Below are 23,783 nucleotides of genomic sequence, written 5' to 3' on the forward strand. Positions count from 1 at the left end.
TGTTTCCTAAAAAAAATAATAATAATAATAATAATAATCCGAACAGAAATAATAGGGGTTCATGCCCAACACGGCTGAATCCTTCATAATAATAATAACAGGACTAGCAGTACTATAATATTTCTCCAGCTTTCATGGAAAACAAAATAGCATGGCTTATAACAAAAACTGACATTATATATCTCCCTCTGGTGGCCCTCCACCCCCCAAACTGTTTTTCTATCATCAAGGCAATGTGTATACTGTATAACACGTATTTGGGAATTTTAATTTTCCAGAACAATTGCACAAGGTACGGGATAACAACTCAGCAATTTAAGGGTGAAGCTTCTCTGACACTGTTAAATGTATCTTTCAGGATTCTTTTCTGTTATTGTGTACAGTATTACATTAGTAGGCATATTTTTCTTTAACACATCTTGGGCTAGCGTAACACTTCATCCCCATACACTCATCTGTAGTGTATATCCACAAAAACCTCGGCACAAAGGTAGCTTGTTTGATATCAAAGTACTGCATGTATCAGTAAGGTTTTCCCCTAACTTACTTCATCATCATTATGGTGTGTGTGTGTGTGTGTGTGTGTGTGTGTGTGTGTGTGTGTGTGTGTTTTCCTAGCTGTGATTTACAAGAAAGAAGCTATGCAACATTGTCCTGTCTCCATAACTACTAACATCTAGCCTGGTTTTGAAATCTTGAATATCCTTGGCATTTATCACTTCTTTATCCAGGTTATTCCAGGCATCAATAGTTCTGTAAGGGAAACTCTACTTCTTGATGTCTCTCTTGCATGTAGCCCTATTCAACTTTTTTCTGTGACCCCTCGTTTCTCTTTTGTCCCACAAAAACAGGTCCTCCCTATCAAGCTTCTCCAATCCCATGAACACTCTGTACACATTAATCAGATCTCCCTTTAACCTTTTTTCTATGGTTGGGAGATTTACTCTCAACAGTCTTTCCATGTACAGCAATTCTCTCAAGCCAGGTACCATCTTTGTCTGTGTTCTTTGTATTCTTTCAATACTTCTTTTATCCATCTTTTTATGTGGTAACCATACCACACGTGCATATTCCAGTCTTGGGCAGTGCTCTTTGTATTCTTTCAATCCTTCTTTCATCCTTCTTCTTATGTGGTGACCATACCACAGCTGCATATTCCAGCCTTGGGCAAATCATTGATACAATCAACTTTTTCATCATCTCTTCATCCAGGTAAGTAAAGGCAACTCTTATGTTTCTCAAAAGCTTATATGTACCAGTATATCTGGTGATCTTGATGACGTGATTTTCTGGCAAAAGGTTGTCTGAAACAATGCTCCTAAGTCTTTCTCTTCTTTAGTTTTACTACTCCATTCATTCTCCATTTTGTGATATCCTGTTTCTCTCTTTGTACTCTTTCCAAATTTCATTACTTTACATTTCTTCACACTAAACTGCATTTCCCACTTTGACACCAATCAGATATCAAGGTCCATTTGCAGCTGTTTACAATCTTCCTCTTGTTTCACTTTCCTTACTAGCTTCGCATCATCTGCAAACTGGCTTATATAACTGTCTATTCCTTCCACCATATCATTTACATAAACCAAGAACATGACTGGTGTCAAAACTGACCCCTGAGGTACAACACTAATTACATTACACCACTCCGACTGCTGGGCCTTTATGACTGTTCTCATCTCCCTATCCCCAAAAAAATCTTTCATCCATTAAGAAGCTCTTTTTGGACCTCCTATATGTTACAAGTTTTCACAGCAATCTCCTGTGTGGTACCTTGTCAAACACTTTCTTTAGGTACAAAAAGACACAATCAATCCATCCGTCCCTCTCTTGTGTACAATGTGTCACCCTGAGTAAAAGCTTAGAAGGTTTGTAGTAAATGATCTTCCTTTTCTGAAGCCAAATTGAAAATCTGTTATTGTATTAGTACCTTCAAGGTATCTGATCCATCAGTCTTTCACTATGATCACACAAATTTTTGCAACAACACTGGCAAGTGATACCGGCCTATAATTCAGTGGCTCTTCCTTGTTCCTTCCCTTGTATATGGGGGCCACATTTGCTCTTTTCCAATCCCGGAAGACTTCACTTTTTGCTAGTGAGCTCATAATGATGTCATGTATCCTTCCAGCTAGTTCCTTTCTACACTCTTTTATTATCCAAATAGACACTCCATCAGGCCCTGGTGCTTTCCTAACATCTTGTTTTTCCATTAAATTTCATTATTTCTTGTACATCTATTTGTATTTCATCCAGCACTAAGTCATTAGGTCTACTGTTACTTTCACTAAAGTCACTCTCTCTTGAAAAAATAGTTTGAAAACATTTGTGCATCATTTCAGCCTGTGCACCTAGATCCTTGTAAACAACTCCATCTACTTTCAATCTGTATATCCCTTCCTTGTTTTTTTAATTATCAGTGAAGGTGGATGGAATAGTTGGTGAGTTGGGTGTGCCTGCTGAGATAGATGAGAATGGGAGTGCATTAGTGTACATTTGTGCTGGGAGGGAGTTGGTGATAGCCAATACCCTCTTCAGGCATAAAATGATCCAAAGGTATACATGGTGAGTGATGAGAAGGGTGGGTGGTGAACTGAATGAAAGGAAGGCAATGATTGATTATGTGTGTGTGGATGAAAGGATGCAAAGATGTGTAATGGATGCAAGAGCTTATAGAGGTTGGGGGAGTGGACTTTCTGACCACTACTTGGTGGTGGCCAGAATTAGGATTCAAGTAAGATGGAGGAATAGAAGAAGGGAAAGACGAGAGGAAGGAGTAGTTGCAAGGAGAGTGGAAAGGTTACAAGAGGATGAGAAAAAGGCAGAGTATAAAAGAGAAGTGGAGGAACGATTGGGCAAATATGAATTGGAGCAGATGGGAGACGTGGAAGGTGTGTGTAGGATATTTACTGAAGAAATATGTGCAACATGTGATGTGGTGTGTGCAAGGAAGAGAAGACAGAGGGGGGTGCAAGGAACAGCGTGGTGGACTGAAGAGGTGAGACAGGCCGTGGCACAAAAGAAGAAAGCATACAATGAATGGATGAGAAATAGGGGCGTGGAAGAAGTTGAGAGGCGGAAGAGATAGTTATATGTAGAAAGAAAGAGAGAGGTGAAAAGATTAGTAAGAGAGAGTAAGAAGAGAGTGGATGAGGAATATGGAAGGAATTTGAGTGTAGTGTGGAGGGACTGTAAGAAAATGTTCTGGAAAGAGGTGAAAAGAGTAAGACAGGGTGGAAGTGAAGTTAGCAGGGGAGTGAAAGATAAAAATGGTAGATTACTAGTGAAGGGAGAAAAAGTGAGCAGATGGAGAGAACACTTTAAGGAATTGTTGAACATAGAGGATGGAAGTAATGCGAGTATAAGTGGCTGGGGAATGGCTGGGAGAAGGAGGGAGGTGAGAAGACAGGAAGAAATCAGTAGGATAGAAGTTGTGGAAGCAATGAAGAAAGTTAAATCGGGGAAAGTCCCAGGAATTGATGGAGTGTGTGGTGAAATGCTGAAGCATGGGGGAGAGATAGTAGTAGAATGGATGTGGAAGATGTGCAGATTGGCCTAGGAGGAAGGTAGAGTCCCGGAGGATTGGGAGTCAGGTATAATTATTCCCTTGTACAAAGGAAAAGGGGAAAAAGAAGTGTGTGGTAATCTTAGGGGCATTTGTCTTCTTAGTATAATAAGAAAAGTGTATGGTAGGATACTTATTGACAGAGTTAAAGAAAGAACAGAGAAATTAGTTGGAGAAGAACAGGGAGGCTTTAGGAAGGGAAGAGGTTGTGTAGATCAGATATTCATTCTTAGATCTTTAGTGGAAAAGTTTCTAGAGATGGGAAAGAAGTTGTATGCGGCTTTCATGGATTTGGAGAAAGCATATGACAGGGTCGATAGACAAGGATTGTGGAAAGTGTTAAGAATATATGGAGTAGATGTGAAGTTGTTGAATGCTGTGAAGAGTATGTACGATGGTGTGAAGGCTGCAGTGCGTGTGGATGGTGAACTAAGTGAATTTTTCTCTGAAAGTTGGGTTGAAACTGGGATGTGTCATGTCTCCATGGCTGTTCAATCTGTACATGGATGGGGTAATAAAAGAGGTACAAGGTAGGGTAGTGGATGTTGGAGTGGCCCTGGTGAGAGAGTATAGTGTTTGGAAACTCCCTGTACTGTTGTTTGCAGATGATACTGTGTTGTTGAGTGAAGACGAAGGGGAGCTGCAAGGCTTGGTGGATGAGTTTGGGAGAGTGTGTAAGAAGCAGAACCTAAAGGTAAATGTAGGGAAGAGTAAAGTGATGGTCTTTGAGAGAGGTGAAGTTAGTTAATGTACAGCGAGGTTGGATGATGAGGAATTGGAAAATGTGAGTACGTTTAAGTACTTGGGTAGTGTGATGAGTAAGGATGGAGGTTTGGAGGGTGAAGTGCTTGAAAGGGTACAGCAGGGAAGAAAAGTTGCTGATTCTTTGAAAGCAGTGATAAGAAACAGGGAAGTGAGCATGGAAGTGAAAAAGTTACTACATGACAGTATTGTGATACCAACTCTAACGTATGGAAGTGAAGCTTGGACGTTGTTGGAAGGACACAAGTCAAGAGTGAGAGCAGTGGAAAGGAGTTAAGAGGAGCCTGTGAAGTCACATGGAGAGTCAGGCTGACGAATGAGGATTAAAGGAACGTTGTGGTGTGGATGTGGATGTGATAGGAAGCGTTATGAGGAACACACTGAGGTGGTTTGGCCATGTGGAGAGGATGGAGGGTGAAAGACTGACGAAGAGAGTGTATGTGAGTGAGGTGGAGGGGGGAAGAGGGAGGGGGAGGCCGAGGATGAGTTTGAGGGATGGGGTGGAGAGGTATAGGAGAGAGGGGGGTGTGAGTTGGGAGCAGGGCAGTGAAATGGCGGGGGACAGGGCGACTTGGAGGCGATTTGTTTGTGGCCACCCCAAACGAGATTGAGACGTCTGGCAATAGATAGATAGATAGTTTACATATCCGTAGAAGAGCTTGCATTTTTCTACTACACTCTCTTAGTAATTCTTTTTTCTTTTTCTTTTCGAATAATTACATAATCATTCCTTTCCAGTTTATGTTTCTCCCACTGACTGTTTCCTTCACTCTCATCTTAAATGTCAGGACCAACTTACCTAGCCCCAGGCTCCTACGTTCCTCATGGGGCAAAGTATGATTGGATGATGGATGGATGTATGGATATATTGTTTCCTCCCTTTCTCCTCCATCCCCTCCAAGCCTTTTCCCTCTTCATTCTTGCTTCTTCACATCTCTTGTTAAACCACTCCTGCTTGTTTCTTTCCTTGATCTTCACCTTCCATTCATATCTCTATCATCTTTGTATATCCGTAAAAACTCATGCCATTTTTCTTGAGTACCTCTTGTCTTGTTGAAATTTCTCCTGCCAGATACTGTGAAGTATTTTCTTAGCTTGTTGAAATCAGCTTTACCATAACCGTATCATCTATTTCTATATGAGTCTGATCTTGCAATGTCTCTTTCTTCTTTTATTATATACTTGATGAGAATGTGGTCACTTTTTCCTAATGGGCAAATGTATATCTGCTTCTCACTTTTTTTTTTTTTTTAAGCAGTAGATCCAGTCGAGAGGGTTCTTCATTTCCTCTAAATCTTGTATTCTCTTTAACCCCTACACCGCGGGCTTGTTTACCAATGACTTGCGTGTGCCGCGGGGTTATTTGGGCTCCGACAGAATCTCAAAAAATATTTGCCAAAAATCAGTTATTAGTCCTAGAATAATAAAATTACATATGCTTATGGCACATACCTTCAGCTTTCTCCTGGAATGATTGTTGAGTCTTCGTCGGTTACCGTAGGACTTGTGGAGACCTCTGAAGTAGGGTAACGAAGTCTCCACTTTACACTTCCCGACAACCCGTAATATGATTACCACAGCCAGATACAAACACTATTCTACAATTTTCAAGTAGTTTGGGATCCATACTAAAAAAAAAAAAAAAACACACTGTGAAAGCAATGGAAATTACGAGAGCGTCTGATCGTCGCACTTGCGTTAGTTCGCTCTAGGCACTCTGTCATTTATTATTCATAAAACCCCTCACACTTTATATTTCTATTACTATATAACACTTATATATATCTACAGTCTTTATCCATAAGTTTCCTTCAGTAGTATTAGTTTATTGTCACTGTAGGGATTCAATTTCACTCAGTAAAATACGTAGCATTCACTTTCTCGTCCTGTATACTAACATTGAGAGTGAATGTCACTTTCAACTTCACTATCATAACTCATAGCATTCAGATATGCTAGAGTGAAACTTTCACTTTCATTACTCCTAGGGTATATACTCGTATTCTTATAATACTACTCATTTACATTTCTATTTACGTTCTCTATTTTATTTACGTTATTTACATTTCTATTTTATTTACACTGTGTTATGCACTGTCACTTGAAGTAACTTATAAAACTATTTTCCATTGTTCACGTATATTTACATTCATTACTTTCACTTGCTGTTTACACATTATTTACACATTATTTACAATTCCACTTGCACTGTTTTACTCAATAGAAAGATCGTAGTCACTCTTTTATCAATTGTCAGCCCTTTACCTCTTTCCACACGAGGTTTAGTAGGGGGTAAAGGTCACAGGGCCCTTTGCATGGGGGTGAAAAAGTCCTTGAAGTCAGCAAGAAGAAACATACGTACCCCCACTTCGGAAGATGAGAGTAAACTGATAACAGAGGGCCGGGGTAGAGGCCTACATAGGGGATATTCAGTGCTACCAATGTTAGCTCTTGAAACAGCTATGTCTAGCACTCAAATGATTGGCTGGAAATCTACAGTAGACAATACATTATAAATTAGGTAGTTCCAGGTGAATGTAAATATCACTTAGGCTTCTCCCTTCCCTCCTTACATGTATATTTATTACGAAAATAGATTATATGGCATATTTCAAGGGGAAAAAAACAGCGAACATTTGCGAACGAGTGCACGTGAGGTGTTGTCAGGTGATAATTAGCCAATTCCAGGTGTATGGCACTCTCACTTACCTTATTTCTTTCTTGTATATATTATTTGGTACAAGAATAGGACATAGGGCTTATTTCAATGGATGAAATCAGTGAAAAATTCCAGGGAAGATTTACTTAGTGTAGCACGGCCGGGCAGGCGAGAGGATAGGGTAATGGAGGGGGGGTAGGGAGGGGAGTCAAGAACGGGGAGAAATGGCTAAATTGTCAACAATGGATGGGAGTACAGATGAGATTAGGAGTGCTGACTAGTGTTGGACATTGGCAGTACTGATAGATGATACAAGCCCCCACTTGGAAGCCCGGGTGAATTCAAAATAACACAGAATCACAAAAGCGACGCCCCGCGGTATGATCCCTTGCTCCCAAGCGTCACGAAAGTGACGCCCCGCGGTTAAGGGGTTAACCCCTACACCGCAGGGTTGTTTTTGTGCTCCTTGCACGTCCAGCGAGGATATTCGCACTCCGACTGACTTTTTAAAAATATTTTCCAAAAATCAGTTATTAGTCCTAGAATATTAAAATTAAATATGCATATGGCACATACCTTCAGCTGTCCCCTGGGATGTTTGTTGAGCCTTCGTCGTCTACCGTAGGACTTGTGGAGACTTCTGAAGTTGGGTAACGAAGTCTCCACTTTGAACTTCCAATACCCCGTAATATGGTTACCACTGACTGATATTTTAACTACAAACACAATTCTATGAATTTCAAGTAGTCTGGAATCCATATTCAAAAAAAAAAAAAAAAAAAAAAAAAAAAAAAAAAAACACTGTGAAAGCAATGTAAATTACGAGCGCATACGAGCTTTCCTCCTGCGCTTGTTCCCTGATGGTATTCTGAGGTGGAGCTGTCATTTATAAACACACTCACACTTTATATTTCTAGTACTTTATTACACTTATTTATATATACAATATTTATCTATAAGTTTATTTCAGTACTAGTAGTTTATTTTCACTCCAGGCATTCACTTTCTCGTCCTGTATACTAATCTGGAGAAAGAATCTGTCACTTTCACTTTCATAACTCCCAGTATTCATACATGCTAGAGTGAAACTTTCACTTTCATTACTCCTAGTATATATACTCATATTCTTATATTACTACTTATTTACATTTCTATTTACATTCTCTATTTTATTTACATTTCTATTTCATTTACACTATGTTATGCACTGTCACTTGCAGTAACTTACTATTTTCCACTGTTCAGTTATACTGTACTTACATTCATTGCTTTCACTTGCTGTTTACACATTATTTAAACATTATTTACATTTCCACTTGCACTGTTTAAGTCACCAAAAAGATCGTAGTCACTGTCCATCATTATCATTGATAAATTAGCCAGTTCACATTCCACAGCAGTCACTTAGCCCTTTACCCCTTTCCACACGAGGTTTAGTAGGGCTAGAGGCCACAGGGCCCTTTGCATGGGGCTAAAAAGCAGCAGAATTGGACAGCTGCGAATACGACATGGTTTCACCTTGAATGACAACAATAAACTGAATGCTGTTGCCTAGGGGCAGTGAAGGGCTGCCAATGTCAGCGTGGTGACAGCTACTAATGTATACGCTATGAAATGATTGGCAGGAAATCTAGACAATACATAATAAATTAGATAGTTCCAGGTGAATGTAAATATTACTTAGACTTCTCCCTTCCTTTCTTATATAGACAGTATTTTTATTATGAGAACAGGTCATACGGCATATTTCAAGGGGAAATAAACAGGGAAAATTAGCGAACGAGTACACGTGAGGTGTTGCCAGGTGATAATTGGCCCATTCCAGATGTATGGCAGTATCAATTACCTTTTCTCTTTCTTTTATATATTATTTTGTATAAGAATAGGGCAAAGGGCACATTTCAATGGGTAAAATGAGTGGAAAAATCTGTCCAGCATTTGTGTTGCGCAGCGCAGTTGGTCAGGTGGGAGGAGAGGGTAATGGAGGGGGGGAGTCAAGGACAGGAGAAAAATGGCTAAATTATCAACAGTGGATGGGAGTACAGGTGACATTAGCAGAACTGAGTATAGCTGGACACTGGTAGTGTTGATAGATGATACAAGCCACAACTTGAAAGCCCGGGCGAATTCAAAGTAACACAGAATCACAAATGTGACGCCCCGAGGTATGATCCCTTGCTCCCGAGCGTCACGAAAGAGATGCCCCGCGGTTAAGGGGTTAATGCACTGTGTCACAAGACGTTACTCACTACCATATTTAACATTTTGCTTCCCCATGACTCCTCTCCACCTTCTGTGTACCAATCTTCCCAGCAAACATCCTTCCAATTAAAATCTCCCATCATTACAACGTCACTACTTCCGGTTGTGTAACATTCTAAGCATTCACTGGTGTCACTAAACATTTCTTCATATTCTCCTTTAGTCCATGCAATGGTCTTGGGTGGAACATAGGCCACTGCAAGGTCCCTTTTTCCACCATTACTTTTCTTGATCACTATTTTCAGCACCTCTGCCATACCCTCACCCTTTTCAACCTTGTCCACAATCATGTCTTTCGACTCTTTCCTCACCAGTATCATTACTCCACCTCCCCTCTTTTTCCAAGACTGCTTCTGTTCCAAACGTTCTAGTGTCCGTCACCAATTCCTATGGTATCTTCTATGTCATTCAATTTAGTCTCCATCAATCCCATAATGTCTGACTTATTTACTCTCAGGTGACCATTAATCTCTTCATGTGAAGATATCAACCCATTAACATTTGTGTATGAAACTTTACACCCTTTACTTACTTCTTAGCCCATTGTGTGTGTGTGTGTGTGTGTGTGTGTGTGTGTGTGTGTGTGTGTGTGTGTGTGTATTTACCTATTTGTGGTATACAGGAATTGAGCAATGCTCGTGTTGTCCTGTCTCCATATCCACTGTGTGTGTGTGTGTGTGTGTGTGTGTGTGTGTGTGTGTGTGTGTGTGTGTGTGTGTGTGTGCGCATACATGCATATTCGTCAGTTGTTATAATCTGCTAAAGAAGGAAAGAATAGAAGCAACAGAGTGCATGAAGTGTCCAACCCACAGAGCTTGAATCCTTTAATGCCAAAGTCACCCACAGAAAAAAAATATATAAATAAATAAATAAAAATAACATAATACTGTAGAAAGAAATTACACTATTACCCGAGGCAGCAACAGATGTGGCAAGCGATACACCAGCATCATCTTCAGATTGTGAAGAAAGGTCTCCCTCCCACTCGGATGCAGACGGATCTGTGATGTTATCCAAAATATTAAGAAACTCACTGTTTTTCCTTCCACTCAAGAGGAGAACCATATATACTGTATTTGTGATGGACACTAGAATCTAACCGAACTGTTCATCTTCAGACATAGGAGGACTGATGTGAGAAAGCAAAGCCGTTTTACCTTGAACAGTCACAGTTTGTGAGCATCAAGTGTAGGCATGCTACACTTAACCCCTTCACGTTCATTTCCTAATTACAGGGAATATTCACACACTTTTACATCACTTGGCAATAATCTTCGTTCTTGGTCGAGTGGATCCCATAATTTGCTTTAACTGGCATACGTCACACAGCACTGACTTCTTGAATGCTTACTGTGTGCTAGGAGCTTAAAAACCAATTGTAAAGTCAAGACTGACTAATTTTCTGCAATGCGAATGAAGAAAATATTTTGCCAATACATCCACGTCTTTTAAGTCGAAATTTTGAGCACTACCAATATTACAGATCTGAACATGTTTAGAAACAAAATTTTATAAGCCTTCCAATGATGGGTTCAGATTTTTTACAAGTCATCAGTTTACAAGGGAAAATATAAAAAACAAAAAGAAAAATATGGTAAAGCATTACAACTGAGTTACCAGCTTCTGACTTACTGAAAAATGGATTTTTTATTTTAATACTGTATTTTTGGCATATAAGACACATTCCCCCACCCCTACCCCCCATAAAAAATACACTGAAAAGTCCCCATGTATAATCAAAGATGAACGTCATAAGCTCAGACTGAACTTAGCTCTGGTTCTGTTCAAAACAGCCACATATACAGGTATTCATTCTATAAACTGCCTCTCATTGACAGAAAAACATAATTAACTAAAGCTATTGATAATTTAAGAAAAACAAGATGTACAAGGTGCTACCCAAAAGTTCCAGTAATTTGAACAGAGGGAGCCAACCGTTTGCATTTTGTCTTTTCCCGCTAGGAGTCAGCAGCACCCCCTCTGAGTCAGTATGGCACCAGCTGTGTCTGTGAGCGGACGTGTTGTTGTGCTACGCTTACTATTGCAACGTGGTGTGTAGGTGGTTTGGCAGTTTTGCAATGGCAGACCAATGACGCTGCAATGTCAAGTCAATGTTGATCGATTCCTTCGATATCCAAGGGATTGTTCACAAGGAATTCGTCCCACCCAGCCAATCTGTCAGCGGAAAGTTTTACTGTGAAGTTTTGCAGCATCTGAGGGAGAACATCCGCCGCAAACAACCAGAACAGTGGAAGAACAAGGACTGGGTCCTGCATCATGACAACGCCCCCACCCACATATCAATTGTTGTCCAGCAGTTCCTGGCTTCCACTAACACAGTAGTCATTCCCCACCCACCCTATTCACCTGACCTTGCCCCCAGCGACTTGTTCCTGTTTCCCAAGCTGAAATTACAAATGAAAGGGCATCAATTTGACTTGACTGAGGAGATCCAGACAGAATCGCAGGAAGTGCTCAAGACCATCACGCCTGAAGCCTTTCAGGGACACATGGACTCGTGGAAAAAACGCTGGGACCACTGTATACATACCCATGGGGACTACTTCGAAGACGACAGTGAGAACTAGGAGGCAAGGTAACTTATTTTCCTACAATATTCATATTACTGGAACTTTTGGGTAGCAACTCATACATGATGATTTAGGGGAAAAAAATTTTGGGACAGTCACAACTCTGTTTAAATACTGATGGCACTGACCCTTGGTGTCTGCTGGTGAATATAACTGAAAATCCTTGCTCAAGCATGGATTATTAGAATGAACAGGTGCTTGTAACTTTTTACTGAACTTTATTTTATTTTTTTTTTTGTATTCTCATTGCAAGAATCATGTTGACACTTAACCTGAAATCAAAAGAACTGAGAACAAACTCAGTTGGGTGAAGCTCAACAAAGAGGAAGAGTGGGCAGAGGCAATTTCTTGTGTACATGTATGACAGTGTTACAGATTTTCACTTCTGTATAGCAGACTGATGAATACAGTAGTACTGAACAGAGATACCTTGAGGTGAATAAGTATGTACAAACCCTTGTGGCTCACTCTGTAAAGAAGAAGGTGGATAGAAGTAATTTGTAGTACTTTTATATATGACTATGCTACAGAGTTCCACAGCTTTAGTCATCTTATATGATAATGAAACTAATGACTGATGAATAATACAGTACTGAATGGAGATACGGAAAGATGAGTATGCATTTGTGTAAATATGATAATATGAAGACAAGGTTATAATGGGTATTTTTAGGAGTCATCCCCCCCTCCCCAACTTGCTCTTCCAAAATTAGCATGCATCTTACACAATCCTGTGTCTTATATGCCACAAAATACGGTAATTACCATGACATCCATGTAAAACCGTGAAAGGGTTAACAATATATCTTCATACATAAGTCTTCACTAAAGTAGCGGCATCACTGGAATATAGAAGTACTGTTGACTTACCAACTGTTTCAGTAAAGTTTTACTCTTAAACACAGTTGGGAAAAAAAAATAATAATAATAATAATAATCATCCTGACCTCTTTTCCCACCAAGTGATGGGGTGAGGTAGGGTCCAGATGAGGAAAGAGAAAGCACAATACAGGAAGAATTATCAACAGCAAACCCAGTGAAATTGGCTAGACACTCATTCACTCACCATTTAATCCCCCAGAATCCCATTCCACTGGCCAAATCATCTGAACACATATTTTTTTTGTGGTTGTTTTTCTTTATAAATGCACTTCACACTGCTGCCAGTCAGACAGTCAACTAGAAGTCATCTCACGATGGGATCTCAACACCATCATATCCGGAACGTTTTTCCTTGGCTCATAATTTTGCACCTCCATTTCTGATTTGACGCAAATTCAGGATGTAAAACACACACAAACAAAGCTAGTCAGCCAACCTCACAACTGAAAGCATTACCACTCTGCTTGCTTCGCAACACGTGTGGTAAGCGAGCAGAATGATAATGTTTTCAGTTGTGAGGTTGGCTGGCTGGCTTTGTTTGTGTGTGAGTAACAAAGATATCTCATAAATGGCTTGAGCTATCAACATGAAACTTTCAGGGTATCAAGATATGGCCAAAATCTTGAACAAGTTCGAAAATGGGCACTCAGGGTCAAGGTTAAGGTCACCAAAGGCCAATCGGTTGACCTTTGGCAGCCATTTTGGTGACCTTGACCTCATATGCCCATTTTTTAGCTTGTCCAAGATTCTGGCCAATGATACCCTGAGAGTTTCATGTTGATAGCTCAAGTCATTAGAGAGATATCTTGTTTACCCACACACAAACAAAGCCAGCTAGCCAAACTCACAACTGAAAATATTACCGCTCTGCACGCTTCGCAAAGCGGGTGGTAGTCAACTGCCAATTTGGAAGAGTCAATCTGATGACTATCAGGTTCAAAAGGGGTGCCAACCCTTCTCATATGCTCCTCCATACACAAATCATCCAACCAATTTGATCCTGCCATATCCCTTACCTCACAGACTTTTGTAACTCACTTCCTTGTAGACTCATTTACCAAATCCATCTACCTTTTACTTGGTCTACCACACCTCCTCCCACCTTCAAAATCAGTAATATATACTCTTTTTACCACCCTATCTGCATCCATTCTCTCCATATGAGTAAGCTTTCTAACCACCCTCTCTTCATTTATCAAGCACAAACTACATTACCACATTGTTCATCCTGTCCACTCTTTACACATTCTCCTTAACCCTTAGCCAGAGACTGCAGTTACTGAGAAGCATCTAAAAAAAAAAAAAAAAAAAAAAAAAAAAGGGGGGGGGGGGACCTTTATATAGATGCCCCTGACCACAGACCACAGGATGGGAGCATATAGTTATGCCACATTATGTATGGTTTTAACAATCTATATATAGACTCTACCATATGTAAGGTTTTAACATAATCTATAATTATGTACACTCTACCGCATGTAAGGTTTTAACATAATCTATACTGACTCTACCGCAACGTGGAACAGTTGCTATATTTCATTAACATAGCAAAAAGGGTGTTGCAAGCATGTATATAATTGGTGGAGTGGTATGAGTAGATTGTAGGTTTCTTTACTACGCCTTGTAAAATGACCAAACCTAAAAAGGTATACATCTCTCAAACATTTGTTTCCACAGCAGAACTCTACTCTTTCTCATCATCTTCCCCTTCCTTCTCTTTTCTTCACAGACCTTGGCAGCATTTTTGTTTGTTTCTCTCACTACATGTTCAATTATATCTCTGTCTACAAAAGACATAAAAATCTGTGGGTCCTGAGGATTTTGCAAAATTTCTTTGACCCATGTCTCCGGTAAATGGCAATCATTCTCTATTAAGTGGAGAATGACTCAACTGGAGTACAGTCATCACTGCCACCAACTTCTGCACCTGACAGATTATCATCTGGCCCCTCTGCAACCTCAAGTTGTGATTCATCACCACAATCATTGTCATCACTATCACCATCTGATACAGAATCACTACTATCATCATCAATGAAATCATCATCCAAATCCTGATCTAGAATAAGTTGTATCTCATCATCAGTAATGTTCCACCTTGTGTAGGACATGATTATGTCTACAATACCCAAATATAAAAAAAAAAAATTAGAAGTTGAGGTCTACAGGAGAAACAAAGAAGTGCTGTATCTCCTCTAAGAGCGGGAACAGACTAAGTCACTGGGTGAGAAACCTTGTATAAATCACTTGCGACCCGTATGTTGCCAGTTAGGGATATCTGAGGCCCCAGGGCACTTACACATTGCCGATTATATATGGTCTCTGCTAGGATTCACAGGGGACAATTTTGAGGGAAGCATCTTTATATAGTCTCCCCGCAATTTTTCAGTAGATTTTGCACAGTCTATATATAATTCTGCCGCTGGCTATGGGTTAATAATTCCATTTCCACTATTCATACTCTGGACATTTTTTTTCACACAAGACCAGTCTCACCCATATGTCAATGTCAATGCAAGCACTAAAACATCCTAACGCAATCGTTCTGCACCCTCCACATTCAAACCTCTGTTTATTTTCATCGTATCTGACCTCCCTTCCTTGTGTCACTCTACTTTCCAGTCCTTTGCACATTTACTTCTTTTTTCTTACTACACCTAGGGTCCTTAACCCCTTCACTGCCACACCATTTGTTATATACAGGGTAATTTCTCCCCATCCTATACTGAAGTGTTGACTTTTTCAGTCTTTCTGTTTCAATATTTTGGGTTTAAAATCACTGCCTAGGGTCAGTTGCACCTCTGATCAAGAAAACAAAGCCCACTGTCCACCTGCATCGGTTATTAAACCTTGTATCACAGTATGTTGGCCACATGGCTGATACAAAGGGAGACATTTATTTGGAAATATCATTTTCCTATTTATACCTGCTTGGTGGTAATTTGCTTTACCACATATTTAAATTCCAAACTCTACTGAAGTTAATCATATACTCTGCTATTAGGATGTCATAATTAATTCCTTCATCATGATGACTGAAGAGGTACGTACGGTACTAACACTCTGAAGAAAAGCCGAGATACATTTTCCAAAAGAAATGTAGCTAAAGTAACATAATTGTGCATAACAAAATGAGAAAAATGTCAATCGGTTACAGCTAATGGTGTAATGAGTTGGTCAGTGTCTGCGTATATGCTAGGGAACCTAAATAAGATGGCAAACAGGACAAATTTCCCAAGAATTCACCTAAAAGCTTTTGACTGAGCGCAGTAAATAGTTTGGTATTGATCAATGCCATCAGCAGTGAAGAGGTTTAACTCCCTCACCAGTTCAAAGTTTTCATTCACAAGCACATCACATGGTCACATTCTCACCCAATAACTGCCACTTTAACCCCCATCCACCAGGTGACGTGTATACATGTCAAAACCAGGCTTTAGTGGGGCCGCCGGGTGCAGACATGGGGCGATTACGGGGTACTGTAATCAATTATGATTACGATTATTTTGCAAATTTCAGATTACGTTTACGATTATGATTACAGTAAAAGTAAGAGTAATCGATTACGATTATGATTACATAAGAAGTAATCATGATTACAATCATGATTCCATGTAGTGTACTGTTATGCACTATATAATTATGAGTACGTTTCTTTTATACTTGACATTGATTAAGTAAATAGCTGGTTAGTTTTTAAAAGCAAAAACATCGTTCAGTAATATAAAACTGGTATTTTCTAAGGATATATATCTTATATGTAAATCATTTTAATAAGAAATGCCTGCATGAGGAAGAACATAGGGTTAAGCTCTACAGAACCTATGGCGACTGTTACTCCGACTGTTACTCTGGATAAAAATATACTATACAGTGCTATGTCCAGTAAGTTGCTCTTTTAATTTTTTGCCAATTTGCAATACAAATGTGTTTTAAAAATTCACGCACCGAGACTTTTCTTCACTTTGTCCTTGACCCTTTCATTCTATTAACTTTTCTACCAACTGAGATCATCCCAGGTGATATTATTCTAGCTTACGTAGGATATTATATGGAAGCTTGTAAGTGATAACCTACAAATCACTTTTGTTTTCATATTATATATGGACTTTTATGGTGTATATTTGACTGTTTGACACTGAACTACAGTATTTTATTCTTGACGAGTATTTGTGGAAGAATAACTTATCTGGGGCCTCGTAATCGTAAAAGTAACCATGATTACAATTACAATATGAGAGTAGTCGATTACAATTGTGATTACTTTGAAAAAAATGCCTAAGTAATCAATTACGATTATACAAAAGTCTGTAATCAATTACCATCGATTATGATTACCCCATGTCTGGCCAGGTGACGCATATACACGCAAGTGTCTTCCCCCCACCATTTGAACCAGCCGCCATTTCATCTGACCACCAAAGGGTAGGGAGGGAGTCCCTCTATAGCACACAGGCATGAGTCAGTCTGTCTTGTGCCTCAACAGGTGTACGATATTTTCTTCATGTTCCTCTTTGTCTGATTCCATCTGCGCTGCCTGTAGCCAATTGCATCATCCACCCCTGTCATGCCTCTTTATAAAGGATACTAGAAAAGGGCTCAGTGATACTCCCATAAGGCATGCCTTGGATGCAACAGTGTATAGTTTATCTAGTGGTGGAGTATGCTATCACGATGAGAGCAAAGCCACAGTCAGCACCGCAGGCAGACACACAAACACCTCCCTGACACCGAAAATTAGTTCTCTTCCTCACATCATTAATCACCAACACAAGGCCCTACAGACCTGGGGATACTTTCAGTCGCAAGAGGAAGACTTGATGAGTAAAACGGTCATTAATTCGTTTCCCTAAAATTCTGATATATTAAAGTTTGAAAACAGGCAATTTTCAGCAGTTTCAGAGAAAATGCCCGGTAGTGAGGTGGCAACTGCATTAAACATTGCCCAGCGCTTAGGGGTTAATCTTCATGTCTTCTGCATTTACAATACCTTCAAAACAACACACACAAACATCAACAAAGTTTACAATACTGTACTTTCAAAACCATGCTCAAAGACATCAATATATCTGCACCATCCTACAACCTCCTGCTCACTGTTAGCAATATCTGATATATTAGATCTAAGACACTCCAACCTCCACCATTCATTACCATCCTCATCCCCCTCTCTATATTTCAAGCTTTAGCCTCTCTCTCAATCCCATTCATATACACAACATCCACAGGGATATATCAGATCTAAGACACTCCAACCTCCACCATTCATTATCATCCTCATCCCCCTCTCTATATTTCAAGCTTTAGCCTCTCTCTCAATCCCATTCATATATACAACATCCACAAGGATATGAGATACTCTTGTTTCACTCCAGAACACACTGAACCACTCACTAACAAAATCCACCTACTCTTACACATGCTTCACTATCATCATTAAACTTTATGGCAATCAGCAGCTTTCCATCCAAACCAAACGTGGCAGAAGTGCTGTAGTGCTCCATTCTCTATTAACCTTGTCATAAGCTTTTTCTCAGTCCATATATGCCATTATGTCTCACTACAAATATATGATCCATACACCCCTACAACTTCTCCTAAAAACCACTACATATTTGTAGCTATTGTATATTATTCTCACTGATGATGCTAAAAAGCTCCCAGCCAAAATCTAAGACTCATTTGCCCAAATCTCTCTCCCCCTCCAACTGTTACATTTAACTCTCACATACAGTAAATCATCATCCGGACCTCCTTTCCCACCCTAGGGCAGGGTGAGGAGTAGCAATATCCAAACAGCCCAAGTTTGCCCACTCCAATGGGCCATGCTTCCATTCACTCATACACTCACGCCCCGGGAATCCTGGCTCTATCTGATATGCCTGAAACTTTCACCACATTCTGTAGCTTCACAGAAACGTATCTGATAAAGCCCATCCAAACGCTGTCTCGTTACAAAGGGGTGCCAAATCCCTGATCACACAATTCTCACAACATTCAACCAGCCAGCTCAATCTCTTGTCAATTCCCTAGCCTCACCGGCTTCCAAATCTCTTTTCCTCACACACTCATCCACCATATCCCTCCACCTTCTCCTTGGCCTACCTCACCTCCTCCCTCTTTCAGATTTACTCAGATAAACCTTTTCACCACTCGACTGTTATCCATTCTCCACATGACCATGCAATCTCAATACACTCTCTTCGATTCTAGTGTCCAAAGACTTCCTCACTCAGCATCTTTCACGAATCACATTATTTAGAATCCTATCCACCCTCTGTACTCCAGATACATTCCTCAGCAGCCCCGTCTCTACTGCACTTACTCTTGACTTTTCATTTTCTTGCCATACCATAGTCTCACATCTGTAAGTTAAAGGTGGCACTAACACTCCTTCATGTAAGCCTCACGCAGATGCAACACTCAAGCCTTTGTTTCTTATCAAGGCCTTCATAACACCAGCTACCTTCCTTCCTTGTGTTACTCTACTTTTCACTTTTTTTGCAAATTTTCCTCTCTTATCTATCACTATACCCAGGTATTTGAACTCTCTCACCAATTCCAGTCTCTCTCCATTCACTCAAACATCGCACAGGGAGTCACCTTCTCTCTCGATTACCATCATTTTACTCTTTTCTACATTTACTCTCAAGGCACAACACTCACAGACATCAGCAAAACTCTGCACTAGTCTATCAAGTTCTTGTCCGGTATTTGCATGTAGCACTGCATCATCAACATACAACAAATATGAGATAAACCATTCATTACCAAAGCCATCCCTCTCTCCATTACTCATGTTTTTACTTCTCTCATCACCCTATCCATACTGAACAACCATAAAGACATCACACAACTTTGTCATACGCCCACAATGATCGTGAACCATTCACTTAGATGCCCATTTACCCTTGTACATGCTTCACTACCATCATAAAAGCGCTTGATGGCTCCTAGCAGCTTACCATCTACACCGTACATGCACAAAACCTTCCACAATCTTTCTCTGTCTACTTTGCCATATTCTATTTCCAAATCCACAAATGCCACAAACATCTTATAGTCCTTCTCATAAGCTTTCTCCACTATGTCTCACTGCAAATAGATGATCCACACATCCCCTGCCACTCCTAAAGCCACCCTGCTCATCACTCAGTAGGACTTCTGATATCTCTCTTACTTTCTCAACAATAATTCTTCAATATGCCTTCCCTACAATACTTAATATACTTATGCCATGATAATTCCTGCACTTACTTCACTCACCTTTATTTTGGTACATAATCATGTATTCTCACATACTCCCAGGCACCCTTTACGAGCACTCTCTGGCATATCATCATCAATCACCATCAACCATTAATCAATCAAAAATAGTTGCCATGAATCGCCAATTAATTACCGTCAATAAATTAGTATGATTGCACACAACAATGATCACATGTGGCTGTGAGAATAAATATGGCTGACAACACGGGACAAAGTGAATGTGCACTTGTTTTTCCAGAAGCTTCATTGAGCCAGTGGTGAAAATCTTTAACAATCAGCACAATTAATTTTTTTTTGCCATTTTCCTCTCGTATTTCACCATGAGTGCCATATGTTTATTTTGAAGCCACAATTTCCTCAAAAGGGGATATTTTAGAGGTGCCATTATAGCACAAACACAAATTACACTATGAATGTGGGCTAGAGTGGGAGGAACCACTGCACAAACTTCATTTTTCTTCTGTTAACAAAAGGTTTAGGTTCCCACTACCCATACTCTGTCCACTTTAACTTGGCCTACAACTACCCTCTCTCCATGTAGAATGGTGAGATGCAAAAAAAGAATAAGACTAGAATACAGAGCTAGTCATAAGATCATACCGTGGAAGGGATGAAGTGCCACTGTACTGTGTAATTCTGTCACAGAGGTATGGGTATTAAGGTGAAAAGGACAAAAATCTCATGGTGGAGAGATTGCAATTTTAGGCCTAGTATTATCAAGGTGCTGAGGGACAAAAATCTCCTGGTGGAGAGATGACAATTTCAGGCCTAGTTAAAGTGGACAAAGTATACAAAATGGTGATATGAAGCTTCATTTTTTTCAATCCGTCTTCTCCAATTAAATCAAAGTGACAAGATCTGGACCTTCCAGAATCATGTCAACACAGAAAATTGGGTGGGATTCTGGGAGCTACTAATGGAAAGACGTGTACTTGCAACACATGATTATTTCCCTACAAGTGTCCAACTATGGAACAGTATTAGACTTGATAAGCCCTTCCCTGAAGCCAAGCAGTCCTTCTGATGTACCTGCTACAAACCCTCAAATGTCAACATATTTGATACATGCTAGGGCTGTCTCATTCATGACTGGTGATTGGTTATATGACAGGCTAGTGGGTCTTGTGAAAGATTAAGAAATCAAGCTTAGTAAAATTCGAATGCCGTAATCAGACTATTTCCTGGGATCAAACTCGAGTCTTTTCAGACAGCAGCTCTTTCATAACCACTATAGCATCGCTCTTTTAATTCCTTCACTGCAAGGATGCCCTATCTTATTCATATTCTTGCTCATCATCATCATCATCATTATATGTTCTTGCTACCTGGATATAATTATGTTCAGCTTTGGATGACCACTCATAATGAATGGATTCATGAAAGCTATTTATAATTCTCCACTATGAAGTGTGTCTAAGACAAATAAATCATATGACAGTAGCAAGAACAAGTTCAAAAATATATATATGCATATATAACACAAAATGGGTTTGCAAGGGACCCAGACAAGCACTGTGCACAAAATGGAAGTTCACAATGAGATTAACCACACTAATAAAAGAAGTCCTCCAAACCACAGAAACCATCTGGAGGAGAGAAATTACTACTGATGCAATTCTTGCATGTCATGCAGGGCAAAGGTGATCATCATCATCACTTCTTACCAAAGACTGAAACACACCCTCAACACACCCAGTTATCACTCTGGATGGCCAATACATACCTCGCAATGACAGCCTCATCATTCTAGATATCACGTTATTAAGGTGAACATGCCTGTACTAAAAATTTCCACGAAAGCTACAAGACAGCTAAATACATCATGAGCAGTTACCAACACAAACTTTGGAAAGCACAAGCAACCTCCCACAAACAATATTTTGCTAGCAGTTCATACAACATTAAACCATGCTTCAACAGTCTGGTATTGTTCAGTTAACAATACAGAGAAACTTCCAATAACTCCAGTAAACAATGAAAGCAATTACAGGTTGTAAATCAACCACCAAAGCTGACCACCTACACTCAGAAATGAAAGTTCTCCCAAACACCATACAAACATAAGAGGCATGTAGTTTTATATATCAGCAGTACTGTAGACCTCTCTCACCCCTGCCACAATATAACCATGAAACAGAAACCAAAGCAACTCCAGTAACACACTACCTCCAACTTACCAGAGACCCCTGAAAACAAATCATCCAATGAGCCCTATGACAGACTGTTCTGCTCTATCCCTGACTTCTCAACAGACACACCATACATGATGATGAACAAACACTCCCAAGACTAATGCACAAAACTCCAGCTCACCTCAGATCAGGACACCATCCTTCCTCAAAACAGTCCAAATATAATATTACTCAAACCACCTGATTCAATGCACCGTAGCTGTTCCCATGACAACGAAAACAGAACGCTTAATACTCCACTACCCCAACTTCATACCAAAAAGACACAATTTTGGGGGGCACTTTTGAATGTTCTGTTGCACAAAACAAAAGGACTTCAATTTTCCTGTACAACGGAGTTGAAGAAACAAGCCATGACAGGAACAAAACAGAAGGATTTCTTACTTTCCAATACAACTGCACTAGGAAAAAATGTCATGAAGTACATTTATTTTCAGTGGACTTTGTGACATCACTTAACATGACTGTACATGTCAGCAGGAGAAATACAAGTAATCAAGGATGGCACAAAAGTGTAATGACCTTCCTGTACATGACAGAAGGAGAAACACAATCAAAGATGGAACAAGTGGAAATTGTCTGACCTTGTATATAACAGCAAGTGAAATATAAGCAAAATAAGGGTGACACAGAAGAGTAACTTTCCAACCTTCTTGTATTCAGCATGACAGTAAAAGAAATCCAAGCAAAATGAGGGCAACACAGAAGTGTCCAACTTCCCTGTACATGTGAGCAGGCGAAACAACCAATGGCACAAGCAAGTGATCTGATATTCCTATAGCTGCATAAAAGCAGAATACAAGCAACTCTGGTATGATAGAGAAAGGTTTATTTAGCATTTCTGTGTATGACAGCAGGAGAAATACAGGGAAAAAAGTCTAACCTTCCTGTACATGATCATCATGGTCATCATCATCATCATCTGGCCCATCATCGCCATTCATGAACTCGGTGGAAATAGATGCCTTGGAATCTCTGGTGTGACGGGTAGGCAGGAATATATCATCAGCTTCTGTGTCTCCATCAATCCCTGCCATCTCCTTTTCGTGCTTCCGGCTCTCTCGCACCATACTTGAGTCTAATGGAGAGCCAGTATTACACATTATAACTGTCCAGATAACTACATGCCTAATGTATAATGACGTGTGTGTGTGTGTGTGTGTGTGTGTGTGTGTGTGTGTGTGTGTGTGTGTGTGTGTGTGTGTGTGTGTGTGTGTGTGTGTGTGTGTGTGTGTGTGTGTGTACACACATTCTTCTTAAGCAAAATATTTCTTAATCAGAATTTTTAACGATGCCTTCCTTACATTAACTGGTCCCAAGCTAACCAAAACACTGAAAGACAACAACATAGAACATCAAGATTCCAATACACACTAACGTTACATTATAAAATGACTGCATGATATCAGTATCAGTCAGTGTGCTATTTACATTTTTACAGCCAGATGCTATAATCCCGTAAGGAGTGGCCGTTTGTCTTTGAGTCTGTGGTTTTACAGGGAGGGGCACTAATCCTCTGCCAACCCACTTGTTGACAAGTAGGGAACATGTGTGGGTCTGTTATATGGTCACCACTCAGCACAGCAAGTGGTCTCCTGGCT

The 23,783-nt window shown here is 39.9% G+C and overlaps 1 protein-coding gene across 1 annotated transcript in view; it reads right to left on the reverse strand.

Moving 5' to 3' along the window:
- Positions 1-23,783, reverse strand: part of LOC145414545 (uncharacterized) — a 266,969-nt gene that overhangs the window by 185,300 nt on the left and 57,886 nt on the right. Inside the window, exons 4-6 of the mRNA XM_080284065.1 lie at positions 23,066-23,260; positions 14,641-14,840; positions 13,409-13,484 (exon numbers count right to left, since the gene is read on the reverse strand). Coding sequence (XP_080140191.1) covers positions 13,409-13,484; positions 14,641-14,840; positions 23,066-23,260 — 471 coding nt within the window. The remainder of the gene's footprint in view (positions 1-13,408; positions 13,485-14,640; positions 14,841-23,065; positions 23,261-23,783) is intronic.

The sequence above is a fragment of the Coenobita brevimanus genome, chromosome 100, assembly GCF_032717465.1.
Source record: "Coenobita brevimanus isolate Jiangsu-jjx chromosome 100, ASM3271746v2, whole genome shotgun sequence".
NCBI lineage: Eukaryota > Metazoa > Arthropoda > Malacostraca > Decapoda > Coenobitidae > Coenobita > Coenobita brevimanus.